Genomic DNA, 19,184 nt, shown 5'->3' with positions numbered 1-19,184 from the left:
ATCAGTACACATCCTAAACCTTTACGAGATGTGTCACAATATACCACCAATTCATCAGTTCCATCTGGAAGGCTTAATATTGGAGCCTCACATAACTTCTGTTTTAACGTTTGGAAGGCCATTTCTTGTTCTTCTCCCCATTCATACGCTCGATCTATTTGAGTTAGGAGGGTTAGAGGTTGGGAAATACTTGAAAAGTTTTCAATGAATCTTCTATAATACCCAGCTAGTCCTAAGAATTGGCGAATTTCTCTTGGTGACTTAGGCACTTGCCAATTCTTAATGGCCTCAATTTTACCGGGGTCGACTTGGATTCCTTGTTGATTCACAATGTGTCCCAAAAACTGTACTTCTTGTAGCCAAAATTCACATTTGGACAACTTTGCGTATAACTTCTCTTGCCTCAATAATTCTAAGACTTCCCGCAAATGTTGTTCGTGTTCCTCCTTACTTCTCGAATATATCAAAATGTCATCGATAAACACTATCACAAACTTGTCAAGGTAAGGTTTGCAAACTCGGTTCATGAGGTCCATAAACACTGCAGGTGCATTTGTCAACCCAAACGGCATAACCAAAAATTCATAGTGACCATACCGAGTTCGGAAAGCTGTTTTTGGTACGTCTTCTTCCTGAATTCTTACTTGATGATAACCAGATCTAAGATCAATTTTTGAAAAATACTTCGCACCCTGGAGCTGATCAAACAAGTCATCAATTCGAGGTAAGGGGTATCTATTCTTTATAGTAACTTTATTCAATTCCCGGTAATCAATACACATTCGAAAACTCCCATCTTTCTTCTTTACAAATAACACTGGTGCTCCCCACGGTGAGTAACTAGGTCGGATAAAACCCCTGTCCAGTAATTCTTGTAACTGGTTGGACAGTTCTTGCATTTCAGAAGGTGCAAGTCGATAAGGTGCCTTAGCAATGGGTGCTGCTCCCGGTATCAAGTCAATACGGAATTCAACTTGTCGGGTCGGTGGTAAACCAGGCAACTCATCGGGGAATATATCTAAATACTCGTGTACCACTGGGATGTCTTCCATTCGTTTTTCCTCGGGTTCCTTAACTGTTACGCTCGCCAAGTATAATGTACAACCTTGGCGCAAATACTTTAATGCCCTAAGTTGGGATACGAGAGGCAGTACCATACCAGATTTCTCACATTGAACAGTCATCGCCTCATCATTCGGAAGAGGTATCCTAACGGTCTTATCCTTATAGACAATTTCAGCTTTATACTTAGATAGCCAGTCCATACCGACTATAACATCGAAACTTCCCAATTCCACTGGAAGTAAATCAATAAGGAATGGGTGGTCGTTTAGGATAAGGGAACAGTTTCGAACTATTCGGTTAACAAGTATAGACTTACCGTTAGCGAGTTCTATAGTATATGGTTTTGTTAGTTCACTAACCGACATATTTTCTAAAGGTAAGAAATTAACAGATACGAAACTTCTATTGGCGCCCGCATCAAACAAAACTAAAGCATACTGACCCCGAAACTAAGAATGTACCTGTCACCACATTCGGATCATGACGCGCTTCACCCGGTCCTAATACAAACGCGCGTCCCTAGCTGCGTTGGAGGTTGATGCTTGTGCTTGGTTTTGCCTTCTCGCTACACCCTGGTTCAGATTGGGGCATTATCTCCGAAAGTGTTCCGTACTGCCACATTCATAGCAGGCACGGAGGTTCGTGGTAGGTGGGGTTTGTTGGTTGAGTTGTGGGCGGGTTGGTTGAGGTCTAGATAGTTGAGTTGATTGCGGTGAACGGTTAACAGTATTGGTGAGGGTTCTACAGTTGGGGGCATAGTGTCCCGTTCTTCCACACTTTTGACAAATGACCGGTTTGCAATCACCCACATGATGAAAGTTACATCTTCTGCACTTCGGTAACGTCCCTTTATAGGTCTCTTGTTTTACATTAGAACTGGTCATGGCATAACTTCGGGTATTCGGACGGGCCCGTTTGTTTTGAGGGTTTCCTTGCATTCTTGTCCATAATCAGTTCGTTTTAAACTTGTTGTTTCACCTGGCATCCTTATCACTTCCACTTCTCATCAGATCAAAAGTATCGACACCCGTTTGAGATACAACACTTTCTAATGTTGGGTGGGCTACTGAATTCACTATACTTCTCACAGCAGGGGTCAGTCCCCATATATAACGTTCAATTCGCTTCGCTTCCGGTGTAACTAACCACGGAACTAAGCGGTACAGTTCGAAAACCAGCGCGAAAACGAGTGTTTTTCAGCCTAGTTTTGTAAAATAAGAAAAACGTACTGACTCGTTGTAAAATTCCAAAATATTTTCACGGATTGCTTAGAACATGTCATATAAGTGTTTTATAAATCTTTTTTGGCTTAACGGATGCTACAATGCTCGTTTTGATATTAATGATTGCGTTTAAGCTTATAGCGTATCGATAAACGAAACCTTTTTCGTTTAAAGAGTTTTAAACGACTGGGGCCTAAATATCAATATGTTAGCCTCTATAACATATATATAACTCGTATATGACCCCTCAGTATGTATACAAGTCATAATTAGTATCTGTCGGTTATTCGTTTAAGCACTACGAATTAACCGATTTATCGTTTACTTGTTACGTAATGAATATAGTATACCTCGTTTTGTCACGAATGTCACACTTTCTTATTAATTTCTCCCACGATTTGCGGCCCTAGTCGATGCTCCTTTAGGACCAATCCAAGCTACTCTTCTCGCGGTTCCCCTTGCTGAAGCTGGTGAAACTTCCGGTCCTCCTGTATGAGGAGTTGATGTTTGTTATAAACTTCCTTTATTGATGGTTTTCAAAACCCTTGGTGTTGGGGCCGAAAATTTCATGTAATCAAGTCCTCTATGTTGAGGCAAATAATTTACTATGCTTTATGATGATGACTTGTCTTATGCTATTTTCGCTGTTTATTTGGTTTTTTTTTGCATGATTTTGTTAGCCTCTAGAATGAATGTCTTCATTAAGTAGTCAAGTATAGTTTACATTGTTATTTATATATCAGCTTCTATAGTTTAGGTAACTTTTTAATAAGCAAACATCATTGATTCCTTAGCATAGCTTAGTATGATATACTTAGCATTATTTTTATTTCCCCTCTTCTCGAGGGTTCATCAGTCCTTATTTTCGTGTGCTCGGGCCGACTTTAAACACTTTAAAGAGAAGTATAACGGACTAGTCTTTTCATCGGAGTGGCGGGTCTCTGATATCCAGGTTGGTATTTTATAGCTTTTATTTCGCTTATCATGCTTGGCCTGTTATTTATATAGTGCTTTCTCATGACATCGTCATGTCTAACTTCTCATCTGGCTTCCAAACAGTAACAATAATATTCGTTATTATTTTTTGTTTTTTTGGACATTTTTCTATGGAACATATATATTTTCATAATCATCTTGACGGAAATCCTATATCTTATGCATATTTTACTATGGAAAATGATAATCAAATATTTCTTTTGAACCTTTTTCTTTGGAAAATGATTATCGCATTGGGATTTGCGTTTCTCATAGACATCATTCCTGAATTCACAGATAGAACTTACATCGTAAGTATCATTTGATTAAAAACACAAAAAAGAAACAAGAAAAACATGATAGTTGGCTTTCCGTACACTTGTGTTCTACATGTAACACTTCTTATGGTGGATACCATTCCACATTCTGGGGACTAATGCCCCATCCAGCTTCTTCAGCTTGTAAGCCCCTTTTTATGTTGCTTCGGCGATGATTTAGGGTTTCACGCATCTTGGGCTTAACTTGCCCTATGGTTCCATGCGACAAGCCTCATTGTTTCTCATAACATATTCTTCATCTCTGAACTTGATTTCCTTCACTCTTTTGTTGTAATACTTCTCCATCTCTCTTTTGTAGTTTAGTTCTCTTATGGTTGCCATTTCCCTCTGTTCTTTGACCAAATACAGGTTGATTCGAAGCTCTTCATCATTCGTATCATACTCTTGTATCCTTCTTGATGGCATGACTATTTCGGCGGGTATGACAGCTTCAGTGCCATATGTTAAACTAAAAGGTGATTCCCTTTTCCCTGACTTCTGTGTGGTTCTGTAAGCCCATAACACATGTAGTAGTTCATCTACCCATGCTGATCCTTGTTTTCCCAAGCAAACTTTGATGCCTTCCACAATGCTTCTGTAAATTGTTTCCACTTGTCCATTTGTTTGAGGATGCGCGACAGAGGCTAACACCTGCTTGATGTGCAGATCTTCACACCATTTTTTGAAGGGATTGTCTGCGATTGCCATTCTCGCTGATGATGTACAAGGGCGATCCAAGCCGACACACTATTTGATCCTACACAAACCTCTTAATATAATGTCCGGTGATTGTAGCTAAAGGCTTGGCTTCTACCCACTTTGTAAAATAGTCTACTGCCACCACAAAAAACTTTACTTTACATGCTGCCTCAGGGAATGGTCCAACGATGTTGATGCCCCATATTTGGAAGGGCCAGGCCGACGTCACCGGGATGAGGTTATTTTTGGCCTGCATTGTTGTCAAGGCATGTTTCTGACATTCTTCATAAATTATGATTTCGTGCACTACACATTGATGCATACTCGGCCACAAGTATCAAGTATTCATGACCTATTCGACTATCATTCTTGGACCTAAATGGATTCCACATATTCCCTAGTGGATTTCACGTACCACATAATTGGCCTCCTCCTCATCCAAACATCTCAACAATGGTCCCAAGTAGGATTTCTTGTAAATGATGTCCCCTAGACTTAATATTGCAGGGCTTTAACTTAAACCTTTCTGGCCTGCCCATTGTCAGTTGGTAGTTTGTCATATTTTAGGTAATAGATTATGGGCATCATTCATGAATCTTTCATTGCTGTAGCAATAGTACTTCTCCGAGTTGGATCGACAAATATTTTAAAACTTATACTCTCACCTCTTTAGCCAGATGACTAAAACTAACTGAGTCTAACTTATTTAAGGCATCGGCTTTCTTTTTTTGATTCCTTGGAATGTGCAGGATCTTGCATTCATCGAAATGACCCATCAGTGCCTTTGCCATGCACACATATGATACCAATGTTGGATTTTTCGCTTCGTATTTGTCTGATAGTTGTTTGGCTACTAAAATTGAGTCAACACGTGCGATCAAACGTTTGCCCCCCACCTTCTTGGCCATTTTAAGCCCAACGATCAACGCCTCATTTTCTACTACATTACATGAACTTGGGAAGTTGAACCGAATAGCATAAGTAATTTCTTCCTCGTCTGGACTTTTAAGTATTGATCATGACCCTGCTCCTTCTACGTTGGATGCCCTATCGGTGTTTAAAGACCATAGTGAAGCTTCGACCATTTGTTCCTCTGTGTCATCATGTGCTGTTTCTGCTGGGAAATCTGCTAGGATTTGACCTTTTATGGTTGTTCTAGATATCTTTGGTTCTCCAAAAGCTCCCAACTCAATGGCCCACTTCGTTAGCCTTCCTGATATCTTTGGTTCTTCAGGATCTGTTGGATGGGTTTCGAGGTCAACACTTCTATCTGAAACCCTAAAAGTACCTCCTTGAACTCCAGGATGCGTGTACCAATGCTAGAGCTAGCTTTTCCATTGATGCATATCTTTCTTCGCAATCCTTCAGAGTTCTGCTTATGTAGTAGATTGATTTATGTATCATCGACCTCTCTACTACAAGCACCACACTGATGGCACTGGTCGATGCGGCCAGGAACACCATTATTACTTCTCTAGCTTTGGGATGCCGTTAATATTGGTTGGCGATGTAGATGCTCTTTGAGGGCTTCGAAATCTAAATCTGCCTATTCGGTCTAGCTGAAGCTGGATTTATTTGTGCATTTTTGAGGATGGTCATGAAAGGTAGTGATCTATCTGTTGCCAAGATAGAAAACGATGTAACTCTACGATTCAACCGTTTAAAATCCAGATGTCCTTCAACGACCTGTGGAATTTCATATGCTTGATCGCTTCGACCTTCTATGAGTTGGCTATGATTCCTTCTTTTGTTATCATCAACCCCAAATATTTTCCCCTCTTCTACTCCAAAGGAGCAATTAGCTGGGTTTAACTTTATGTTGATACTGATTAGCCTTGTGAATGTTTCCATTATTTCTTTAAGCATTGTTTCCTCTGTTCTGATTTTGATTACTATATCATCCATATACACTTCCAAATTGTTTCCTATTTGTTTCTTGAATACCTTATCCATCAATCTCTCATGCTTTGGTTCCGCGTTTTCAGCCCAAACGACATCTTTTAACAACAAATTATACCTTCGTTGGTGATGAATACTGTCTTGTCTTTATCATTTTTGCTCATCTGTATTTGGTGATAGCCCTTATGGGCATCTAAGAAGTATTTCAGTTTGTAGTCCGCTAGAGCATCAACCGGATAACAATCCTTTGGACATGCATTGTTTAAATCTTTAAAGTCAATGCACATCCTCCAGTTATTATCTCCCTTCTTCACCATCACTAGATTGGCTATCCAGAACTGGTATCTCACTTCTCTAATGATGCCCACATCCAACAGTTTTGTTACTTTCTTAGTTATGGCCTGATTTCTCTCCAGCCCCACACTTCTCTTTTTTGGTTTGACATGTGAAGGGGTGAACCGTAGGGAAGCCGTTAAGCGAGCTAAAAGATATAAATGCATATGCTTAACTAATTAATTTTATGGAATTAGTTGACTATGTTTACTCATATAATTGCAGGTACGAGGAAATAGAGGATGAAATCACGAGAACGTGGGCAAAAACGACGAAGAAAACGAAGTTGAAACGAGAAAGATATGAAAAACAAGAAAATGAGAAAGAGCTCCACCGTGGCCCACGGTGTTGACTGTGGGCCACAGTCAAAATGCAAAAAAAAATGACAGTTTTCACCGTACCGTAGCGTTCTGGAGCACCGTGGAAGCCACCGTGGCCCACGGTCCGGAAGTTGTAACTGCCGAATTTTGGTGCTTTTATTCCGTTTTTCAATGTCTTTTCACCCTCCATCATTCAAGAACGACCTAGAGACGAATTTGGAGTGCAAGAACAATATTTTGGTGATTGTAATCATTATTTTGGTGTTTGTGATTCATATGCATACTCTAATTGATGTGATGATGAATCAAACTATGTGTGGCTATTTCTCTTTGTGTTCTCTCTCGAATTTTAAGGTTTTCAATTGAATATTTGTTATTAGTTTATGTTATTTGTGGGATAGTATTTTGATATTATTATTATTTTTCTATGGTGATTGTGAGTTTGATTTATAATAGTTAGTATAGTGTAATTTGTGTTCTTTACTATCAGTTCTTGGTGCCATAGGCAATCGGGACTTATTGGAAGTGAATTAGGGTTAACTATATAACACTGATTATCGAGTGACAACCTTGCGTTTTTACAATCCAAGTACTTAGTCCTATTTTATCACAATCAAACGCATTCTCACGAACTATGTCTATGTAGTTCAACCCACAAGTAAACGTTAACATTATCAACCTTGAAAACCTGATATCGGGATAGAGCATTATTTTTATTGATTCAGTTAAACTCGTTAAATTGTTTTCAGTTATTTTCGTTAATCAAATCAACCAACCAAATACTTGAATTTATTTTCTGCATTTAGTTTAATATAGATTAATTACAAAGCTACTTAGTGACACATTTTCCACAAACTCTCTATGTTCGACACCCACTTACCGCTATCTAATTAGTTGTATTTGGTTTATTTTTGAGTGAGTCTTCAACCTCACGTCAAATTTTGGCACCGTTGCCGGGGAGTAGTGCGTAACGTGTGTTAGCTTTTGTAGTTTTTGTTTGTTATTTTCGGGTTTACTCTGGTTGTGTTAGTGTGCAGGTAGAAGAAACGAGTGTTACTTTGGGAGAACAAGCTTCTTGGTTCTCCAACTACATCAAATAGCACTATGGATTCAGTATCTCCCACTTCGAATCAAACATTTCCGTATACACCTCCACCAATTTCACCTCCACCGATTACTACTACCATACATATTTCATCAAGTGAACTGAAACCAACCCACACAATCGAACCCATAAATGCTCAATTCACTTACTCAACATCATCAACATTGCCACCTATTTCCACTCTTTTCCCTACCTTTAGTGCATCATCATCTCTATAAAAACAACAACCAACCTTTCAACAACCACAATCAAGCCATCAATATCAACCCCCATCTTTCATGCAATATTCAAGAACACAAGGTGATGGTTATGGGTATGGATTTGACAGTGAATTTGAGGGGTATGAAGTGGAAGGTTACTACACGGGGGGGGGGGGGGGTGGTTGATGGATGTCAAAGGGTGAATCAAGGGAATTTTGTGTATGCACACGGGCAACAAACGGAACCGGTGCAAGAACTTAATACACAACCACCACCATGTTCAACAACAAGTTCAATCGACACCGATTATTCAACGACAATAAGCTCCACAACAACTGCAACCACAAGGGCAACAATTTCAACAACAAATGCTCCAAGCACAATTTAAACAATTTTCATCTCCAAGGCCCGTTTATAGGCAAATGGGTCAACCAAGAGTACCAATGGGGGTACCAAGAATGCATGCAAGAGAGATGGTAAGGGGAATTGAAGCTCATTTTCGACCGATAATCACTAATAATCCGTCTTCGGTGGTTATTCCTCACAATCAATGAAGAAGGACATTTGAGGTGAGAACCAATTCCCTCCAAAGTCTATCAAAGTATAAGGGACTAGCAACGGAGGAACCTTACTTTCACTTGGAGGCATATGACTCAATTTGCAACATGATTGGGGGTCAAGGGTTTTCTTCGAATGAGGTTAAGTTGGTCTTGTTTCAATTTTCTTTGGAAGATAAGGCAAAGAGATGGTTCTACACATAACCTTTCACATCCATTTATACCTGGGCCGAGATGCAACAAAGATTCTTGGCAGAATTCTACACGGTCCAAAAGACCAATGATGCAAGAAGGAGTTTGAGAACTTTCCAACAACAATCGGGTGAAATGTTTCATGAAGCATTTGAGAGGATTAACATGATGATTAAAAATTTTCCTTATCATGGTGTTGCTCTTTGGGAATTGTTAAATGCTTTTCATGAGGGTTTGAGCATCGAAGATGAACGAGATTTGAGGTCAATCACGAATGGTACATTTGGTACTAACTATGAAAAAGATGATTGGGCATATTTGGAGCAAATGGCGGTCACATAGAAGAGAAAGGCTCAAACCGGAAGAAGAGTAAGGCTGGAAATCGGAAGACCACAAGTACAAGCTGTGGAAGAAGGAGGGGCACAAACCACTAATCAGGTAATTGATGTTTGTACGAATTGTAACGAGTTGGGTCATGCTTCGGAGGTGTGTACGGTGGGTCAAGTACAAGTGGAGGAGGTGAATGCACTTCAAGGGAGGTGGTAGGAATTACAATATGAACTCAAACACTTACCACCCCGGGTTGAGAAATCATCCAAATTTTCGCGATGGAATTCCGACCACTCAATCCAACCCGAATTTCCAAGGAAATTATGTTCCTCGTCAACAATATAACAATCAAGGTAATTTTCATGGCGGGAATAATCAAGGGTTTCAAGGTCAAATGGGTGGTGGTCAAAGTGGGTACGCGGGTCAAAGTTCATTACATGGAAATGAAGTCATGGACATGTTGAAGATGATGCAACAAGACATGCAACGGAGAAATCCACTTGATGAAGCTCGAATGCAAAAGGATGAAGTCCATGACAAAGCCATCAAATCGTTGACCACTCAAATGGGTCAACTTGCAATCGATGTGGCGAATTTGAAGAAAAACAACTTGAGCTTAAAGAAGGGGAACAACGTGCATATCAATGCGGTAAGTCTTTTACCTAAATTTGAAATTTCTACTGTTCAAGTTGATCCAACACCGCAGTTTGTTGAGGGGGTGGTGGAAGATATTAGTGATAAGATTGAAAATGTGGTTAATTATGAAACAATTATTCAAAATAACTCTAAAATAAACCGAATGAAACATATTTTTATGAAAACTGTTCTTGTGATAAATGTTTAAATATTAAATTAACCAAAATAAGGGATGAGAGTGTTGATAACAATACTCTCCCGAGTAAACTTCAAGACCCATGAGTGCCCCTTTTATCAATCCAAATTGGTGAATTTAAAAATGGTCGGGCATTGCTAGATCTTGGAGCTTGTCTTAGTATCATGCCCGGTAGTTTATATGATCAGTATGAGTTTGGTCTGCTACAAAAAGTAAACACCACCGTAGTTTTAGCAGATCAAACCCATACACTTCCTCGAGGCATGATATATAATGTGATGGTACATGTGGAGGAATTCTGTTACCCAGTTAACATTTTAGTACTTGATTATGATAAAAATATAACTAACACGCAACCCACAGTCATATTGAGTAGACCCTTCCTTGCCACTTCACGTGCAGTGGTTGATTGTGCTAAGCGGACACTGGGAATAAAGTGTGGGAATCGTGATAAACGGTTATTATTATTTGAAAATAGTAATGACCCTTTTGTTGACAAGGAAAGCCTGAATGCGGATTTTGTTAACAAGTGTGTATCCTTGAGAAGGGATCCCACGAAAGTGGAGTGTTTTGTGATTAACAGGTTAGTTGAGAAGTAAGAAGTTGAGCATCAACAGAGTGAGAAGGTGACAGAAAAAGGTAGCCTACCAAGGAAGACGAAAGAGAGACATCCACCTAAATTAAATGATCCATGGTGGAGGATGAGGATGTTCGGGCCTGACCCTGGTTCGCCGGAAGATTGGCAACAATTGCTTGAAAAGGAGCATGCTTATAACGAGAAAGCTGCACGGGAGTGGGCCAGTCACCCACCTTGAACGTCATAAAATAAAAGTTTCAAAAAGGTGGTAATTGTACATTTTGTATATTTAATTTTTTATTTTGCATTATAATTTCTAGTTAGTTTGTATTAGTGGGTATTTAAGCTACCATCTTAGCAAAAACCAAGTGTGTGGAAATTCTTTTGGATTACTCTTCGACAATGCGTTGGGAACAACCCGAGTTTTTCATGGAAGGAAGTGGAGTTTTACTTAGTAGTGTCTTTGTTTTTATTTTCTCAAAACCATACATTGGGGATAATGTATCCCAAGTGTGAGGATGGGGGAATTTTCTTTTTCAAAATTTTTCTTAAAAAAAAGTTTTTGTTTTAAATTTAAAGAAAAATCGGAAAGTGGTAAGATGGCGGGGTAATGTTTTGGTCCTTTTTCATGGTCACAATTCCCTAAAGGACATGTTTGCCTAGTTGTTTTTTTTTTGAAAAAACGAGGTTTGGTAGTATTCTAGTCATGGTTAGCATGCTCTTGGTACAATAACCTGCGTAATATATCCATATACACTTGTGCATTGAGAAAGTGGAAATTGGTGAGAGATTTGTTATTCTCCGTTGGAACTTGTGCAATCAATGCATTTCGAGACCTTAGCTTGGCATCAGTGCAAAAGTGACAGAGGCAATTAGCTTAAAGCCTCGTCTGGATGAGTGTGAGTGAGGTTTAGGGGGTTGGGCCTCGTATATTACATATACGAGCGTGGATAATGAGATGGGCGGGGGGTTGGTTCCCTTAGAAAACAATTTTGGACTTATTTTGTTTATTCAATCAACCCCAAATATTAAATTGCGAGATGATCTGGCTTAATAGGTTTCTTTGTATTTATAATTGGTTTAGTATTTATCAATAGGATATATTAAGTATTATGTTTACTATGCTTAAAAAAAAGAAAAAAAAGATTGTGTTAGAGATGCAATGTTCAAGTATTATGTAAAAAAAAGTGATATATATAGTTGTTTATTTCATTGTTTACTTAGTTTGATTGTAATAAGCCGGATCGGATTGTTTGAGCTACTTTAAATATTCCCTTCCATACCCTTACACCTAGCCCCGTTATAACCCGTTTTAAGCCCTCTTGATTTGCATTTGTGTCAAAGCATTTATATAGGTGGAGATTTGATGATTGTACAAGCGTATGCTAGGAGAATTGGTTATATGTGAAATTGAGCGAATGATCACCAAGAAGAGGGTTAATATGTAAAGTTGTGTTATGTATGGGTATAAACCGAAAGCATATTAGGTTTGGTTAGAATTCTATGGTTTAAATAGAACATCAAATATACTAGTGCAAACAAGATAGAAACAAGGGAATATGGTATGACTTGGGACCTTGACTGAACCGAAATTGTTGGTATGATTGGTGGTTATAAGTTGAAAATAAAAAAAAAATTGCTGTTAAGGTGTTGCTTGGGCAAGCAACGGTTAAGTGTGGGAATGTGACGGGTGAACCGTAGGGAAGCCGTTAAGAGAGCAAAAAGATATAAATGCATATGCTTAACCAATTAATTTTATGGAATTAGTTGACTATTTTTACTCATATAATTGCAGGTACGAGGAGATAGAGGATGAAATCACGAGAACGTGGGCGAAAACGGCGAAGAAAACGGAGTTGAAACAAGAATAATATGAAGAAAACAAGAATATGAGAAAGCGCTCCACTGTGGCCCACAGTGTTGACCGTGGGCCACGTCAAAATGGCAAAAAGTGACAGTTTTCACCATACGGTGGCGTTCTGGGGCACCGTGGAAGCCACCGTGGCCCACAGTGGGCACAGTGGGCCACGGTCCGGAAGTTGTAACTGCCGAATTTTGCTGTTTTTGTTCCGTTTTTCAATGTCTTTTCACCTATCAATCATTCAAGAACGACCTGGAGACGAATTTTGAGTGCAAGAACAATATTTTGGTGATTGTAATCATATGTTGTGTTTTTGATTCATATGCATACTCTAATTGATGTGATGATGAATCAAACTATGTGTGGCTAATTCTCTTTGTGTTCTCTCCTGAATTATAAGGTTTTCAATTGAATATTTGTTATTCGTTTGTGTTATTTGTGGGATAGTATTTTGATCTTATGATTATTTTGCTATGGTGATTGTGAGTTTGATTTGTAATTGTTAGTATAGTGTAATTCGTGTTCTTGACTATCAGTTCTTGGTGCCATAGGCAATCGGGATTTATTGGAAGGGAATTAGGGTTAACTATATAAAACTGATTATCGAGTGACAACCTTGAGTTTTTACAATCCAAGTACTTAGTTCTCTTTTATCACAATCAAACGCATTCTCACAAACTATGTCTATGTAGTTCATCCCAAAAGTAAACGTTAACATTATCAACCTTGGAAACCTGATATCGGGAGAGAGCATTCTTTTTATTGATTCACTTAACCCCGTTAAATTGTTTTAAGTGATTTCTCGTTAATCAAATCAACTAACCAAATACTTGAATTTATTTTCTACATTTAGTTTAATATAGAATAATTACAAAGCTACTTAGTGACACATTTTCCACAAACTCTCTGTGTTTGACACCCACTTACCACTATCTAATTAGTTGTATTTGGTTTATTTTTGAGTGAGTCTTCGGCCTCACGTCAACAGGCTCACTCGATCTGTATAATTTCAGTTGATTCTATGCTAGTCCCCTCAGGACCACCCCCATATCTTCTACCTCCCATGTGACTACGTCCATGAATCTAGACAATAAATCCCAAATGCATTTCTTTATTACTTCTGGTAATTGTGTTCCCACTGCTACCCTTTGTTCTGAAAATCTTAGGTTAATCGCCATTCCTCTATGTTATTTTCTTTATTCACCACAATCTTCTATGTTTCTTTTCTGATTTACCTTAGCTCATCTACCCTTGGAAAAAACTCTTAAGCCAGTGTGAAAAACCCCTCTGGCGTGGGAAAATTGAGTTCCCCATGGATGGTTGACATCACTACACCCGACGCATTCATTGCTAATCTTCCCAGAATTACATAATATGATGAACATGCAATAACGACCAAAACGGTCATCTGCAGAGTTCGGTATTGTTCCCCGTCGCTGATGTGTGATTCAAGTGTTACTTGACCCATGGTGTCACACCCCAACCTACGGCGGAATATGCCGGCGCGCGACATTGATTGTATCATAGCTCAGTAGACACTAAGTAAAATACACGTGTCAATATCTGAATTATTCATTCATATATCAATTTACAAAGCACAATCATTGTCTCAAAATACCGTTACAATTCAATAATTCAAATCATAAATAACTAAAAACAAAAGTGTTCTTCATTCATCAAGCAACCTAAGGTATCATCTAACTTCTATACTTGATTCACCGGATAAAACTACATGCGTCATGCGTGAAAAAACATATTTTTGTCAACATAAAGTGGAGCAAGTAAACCACAGTTTTTTTGAGTATATATAATAATAAAAGGACAATTCCATGCAATAATCGTATATTACTACAACTAGTAAACAATAAATAAAAGTTGTCTTTTCAACCGAATCGCATTGATAACGGCTTACTTCGACGACGTATGATCATACTAATGAGGATGAGGATGAGGATGAGAAACCAACCAACATAAAATAAACGCATAGTCATATTCGCACAAAACACCTAATCGAGCAATTACAATAATGCATATAACGGAATTGTAGTGAAAACAATAACTTGATTTTGAACGCATAACGCCTCCAAAATAGAAAAGCGGTAAAACGGGGGATGTGCACTTACTTACCTTTAATGAGTAGGATATATGAGGACGAGATAGTAAAAGAAAGGCTAGGATGGAAAACGATCAAGCTCCTCAAGGTCCACCGACAAATATTCATAGTTATTAACGATAGAGTGAGTTAAATATAGTTATAACGAAATATTGAGATATATGACGTGTTTCTATGTGGTTAAAAATATTGAAAGTTACATTATCGTTAAATATAAAGGTTATTATTATATTTATAAATGTTATTATTATTATTATTATTGTTGTTACTATTATTACTATTATTATTTATGTTTGCTTCCTATAAAAAAATAGGTTTTTGATAAAGTGAGATAGAAGTTGTAAAAAAAAAAGCTAAGACGAAAACGAGTCTTTATAATGAACAAAAAATTATTAAGCGAGTTGTCATTACACATATATTCATACATATTTACGTATATATATACGAAGGCTTTAATGGAGAAAAATTAATGGTCAAAGACGGGGAAAACAACAAGACTAGAGGCTCGGTTTAACCAATTTTCGTTTATTAATGTTATACACATATATTAATATAAAAGACAATTGTTTAAAGTTGTTAAAAAAATAAAAAAACAAAACCGCGTCCAGGGCGGCTCGAACCCGCGCCTGGCCGGTCTTAGTGGTTTAACCAAACATGCACCATCCATTGGGCTGGGGCTACAACTTGTGCAAGGAACAATAGCAATAATGTAAATAAAGACAAGCCAAAGAAACCCCCAAAATCAAATATGAACCCTAAATTTGGGTTCGTTTAATTAGTTCGTAATTGATTTAATTTGAGTTAGGTGTTTCGTTTATAGATTAAAAACGAATACCAAGGAATGTTTTATTACCGTATGTGATGATGGATTAAGGGATATCAATGAACTAGGGTTTGCGGCTCAAAGTTGATCTCAAATATGATGTTAATGAACTATTGTGTTGTAATTAGGTTAGGGTTTTGATTAACGATGGTTTGAGGAACGTGTGTGTACGATTAATTGAGATATAAACGAGTTTATATAGTGTATTGAGTCAATGGCAGCCATGGTTCATTCGTATTAAGGTAACCATTGATATGGTATGATAAATTACGCATTTAACGAGTCCGAAATTGAGGAGGGGGGGGGGGGGTGGTATGGTGTCGGCAGGAAGAGGGAGAAGAGAAGAGTGAGATATTTTGAATATAATTTGAAATTTGGTCCCTAGGGTGTATACATGGAAACGAGAATGGAATAAAGTTTGAGTTTGGGTGAAAGTTGTAAGTTCTTGTAAGTTTAAGTATTAAAACTACTAAAACAACAAAAATACTCAATAAATATGTCGGTTTTATTAAATGAGTGACCCGAACCCTTAAACGGGTTGGGTATAATTACAAGAATATAAAAAATGAAAACCCGAAATATTATAGCATTCACTACTTTAGGAAATTTCATCTCGAAATTTGGAATTAAGCCGTAACGAATAGGTGCGGGTACTTGGAGTTGGATCCCAGACTAGTTCGTATCAATAACAATAACTACTAACAGATCTCAGATCTGTGTTTATACTATTAATACGATTAAGAATCTAGCTCATAATTAACATTGATTCAGTGTTATATATGTATATCTATTATCAATATGTTATCAGTAGTATTTGTATAATATTAGGTGAAGCTTGAGAGAGAGTTTGGACATAACTTCGTTAATTAACTCCAAACTTCTATTAAATTGTGAACAGGAGTTCACTATATATAGAAGGTGATCTGGTTCGCTAACATCCCCTAGCGAACCAGCCTCTCCTTCGTTACATACATTAACATAGCGAAACACCCCTTGATTCGTTAACGTCCCCAAACGAGTCAGGAGGGAATACATTTAATGTCTAGTTCGATAACATCCCCTAGCGAACTAGACTATAACTTAACGAACTAACTCAATAAACAAACTATTATTACATTAAATCATAAATAAAAAATTAACGATAAATACAAAGACTCTAGACGCACAACCGTGAACTAACAGACACCCCATCGTCTTGAGCTCTTTGTCTTTAACTTATTTGAAGCGCTTTGACTGCCAGTCTCTGCAACTATGAATTCCATATTCATGACACACACGAACGACTCGTTGGAATTGCATAGCCAGGTCGTAATCTTCTTGGCGCTCGAACAAGATCTGTTTTCTGAAGAGCACGTCATTGTCGGTCTCTGATAAATTAACCAACCACATCGGGTCGATTATCTTGATAAACTTAGTCTTCAGACCTCTTCCCAAAACAATGACGGCCTCGCTGGTGTGGTTGTCATAGTACCAGCGGTTGAAAGACAGATAAATATCTTGAGGCATTGTCTTTACGGGAACCTGCTTCATAGTCTTGGGCGGCTTCACTTTCAAAACAAGTTTCCTCCAGCCAGTCCTTGGATCAATCTCATCAATACGCTTTCGTCTAGGGACTTGAGGCTTAAAGAACTTGAAGCCGTGATTGACCTCAAAGAGAAGATGTCGATGAAACATATCAGCATGCTGGTGACCCCCACGATTTATAAACGGACGTCTCGCGAGGGTTCGTACATCCCAACGTGGTAGAGTTAAAACGTCTCTTATAAACTCACATTACTGGACACCCTTCTCCCATTTGATTATACATACCTCAAGGTCTGAATCATAAGCCCATGAAACAATATCACCGTGTACCTTTGAAACGTTCTTGAAGGTAGTCACCTGATTAGCCTTAACCCAAGCAGCAGCAGTATCTTTTCTTTCTTGATCTACATAACGATAAGCACTGATAATTTTACCCACTTTATGACGTTTGAACCATCTTTCTACGTCCTCATCAGTCACTTCTTTGAGTGAGGGTACTGTTCGCTGCACAACCTTTTCCAATTCATCCTCAGTCTCTTTAAACACCTCCTCTTGAAATACATGAGCATCTTGATCAACGTTTGTGTGTTGATACAAGTCCGGGTACTCATCAGCAGTCACATCCTCCATCTCAATGTCCTCATTCTCATAAATAAAGTCCGTATTCATCTGAAGTGACGGATCAACTTCCAAACCTTCCTCATTCTCTACCTCAACATCGGGCTCAGCTTCTAAAGCATTTAGCTGATCATCATTCAGCCCAAGTAGTATAGAAATCTGTGTCCGTGTCAACGATCTTTCAACAAACTCCCCAACCTCTAACTCATCTCTATTCACCACACTCTTAACCACCCCTGATCCATCAACAAATATCACTGTGTTAGCTGCAATCATTTCAATTGGCTTGGCAGCTATTGGATCTTGATAAATAATAATTTGTTGACTTGAGTCTTCACCCCCACTTGTACCAGCACCAGCATATGAACCGTGAGATTGTTTAGGCTCACCTCTTGCACCGGATTCATCAGGATCTTCATCGTCGTTCTTGAGTTTCTTTAGGGCATCTTCTTTACAAGTTAATTGTAAAATCAACTCTTCTTGTTCCTTTAGTTTCTCCCCCTGAGACTCAACAATCGTACGCAACGACTTAGTCTCCTTCTGACAGAAGGAAATATAACTCATCATTCGTCGTCATGAGTCGTTCTTGATTTTGATGGTCAGCTGCCATTTGATTTTCATATAGATGTAGCAGATTTAGTAGCATTTCAGTCTGACGACCAGGTGGCAAGTTGTATAAGGATGGGTGTACCGGTTGAACAGGTCCTTGAGGCCGAGTGATTCTCATGAATGAGACATCACTAGGCGGATGTGGAGGAGGAGGAGAAGTAGTTGTTGGCAGAGGAGGAGGTCTCATTGATGTAGTAGGAGGTCTCGGTATCTCGGTTAACGCCATTTGAGGAATAAGACCGAGCCTCTCGTGTGACACCAACGTCGTCGTCAAAGTAAGCATCGGAGTGCTAGTAGTTAGCGGCACCGCCGAGCTTTGAGGCGTTGTATGACGTGGTGGCGGGGTTCTAATGATTACCCCAGCCCCAGCAGACACACGGGGCTTCTTTGATGGTTCACCAGTAGCTACAGCTTTACCCTTTCTTTTTCTTTCCAGCTGAGCTTTCATGGTGGCAGCTAGAGCAGCATCGACTGCATCTTGTTGTTCTTTAAGAGCTCGTTCACCAGCTCCACCATCACCATCATTCCCATCACTATGACATCTAAATCATCAAGTTATTAACATAAATTATACATAAATAGGTTTAAAAACTCGGAAATCCTTAAACCCTTAAAAATCAATAATTTAGCTAACAAAACACAACCATTTTTGACGAAAATTAGATCGCAATAATCGTCTATACCTTAGAAATCCAAAGATATCTTAGAAATATCAAAACGTGAAGGTTGAAATTTCAGAGAAAATTTTGAATAAGGTTACATTAAGGTGAAGGAAGAAGGCGAACAGTGGAGAACTGTTCGTTTTCTTGTCTTTTATAACCTTGCACACAACCCGAGGTACAACTTGCACGAAGTAGGCACTTCGTTTGAATTAAAGTTAGCGAATTAGCCCATTCGCTAATTCATTCGTTACCTTAGGTTAGCGAATTACTTCCTGATTCGTTTCATTAAGTTAGCGAATCAAGATATGATTCGTGGCTTGATTCTTTAAATATGCATAACAAAGGAAAGA

General features: G+C 38.5%; 1 protein-coding gene across 1 annotated transcript; it reads right to left on the bottom strand.

Moving 5' to 3' along the window:
- Positions 1–3,790: 3,790 nt before the first annotated feature.
- LOC143589146 (uncharacterized) lies at positions 3,791–4,288 on the bottom strand. Its single transcript, XM_077069989.1, has one exon. The coding sequence runs from the start codon at positions 4,286–4,288 to the stop codon at positions 3,791–3,793; it is 498 nt and encodes a 165-aa protein (XP_076926104.1).
- Positions 4,289–19,184: the final 14,896 nt, after the last annotated feature.

This window comes from Bidens hawaiensis, unplaced genomic scaffold (genome assembly GCF_021521415.1).
Source record: "Bidens hawaiensis isolate Kalapana, Puna unplaced genomic scaffold, B.hawaiensis_p1.1 tig00037249_1, whole genome shotgun sequence".
Lineage (NCBI taxonomy): Eukaryota > Viridiplantae > Streptophyta > Magnoliopsida > Asterales > Asteraceae > Bidens > Bidens hawaiensis.
The sequence above is the reverse complement of the archived record's forward strand: the minus strand, read 5'-3'. Positions and strand labels throughout refer to the sequence as shown.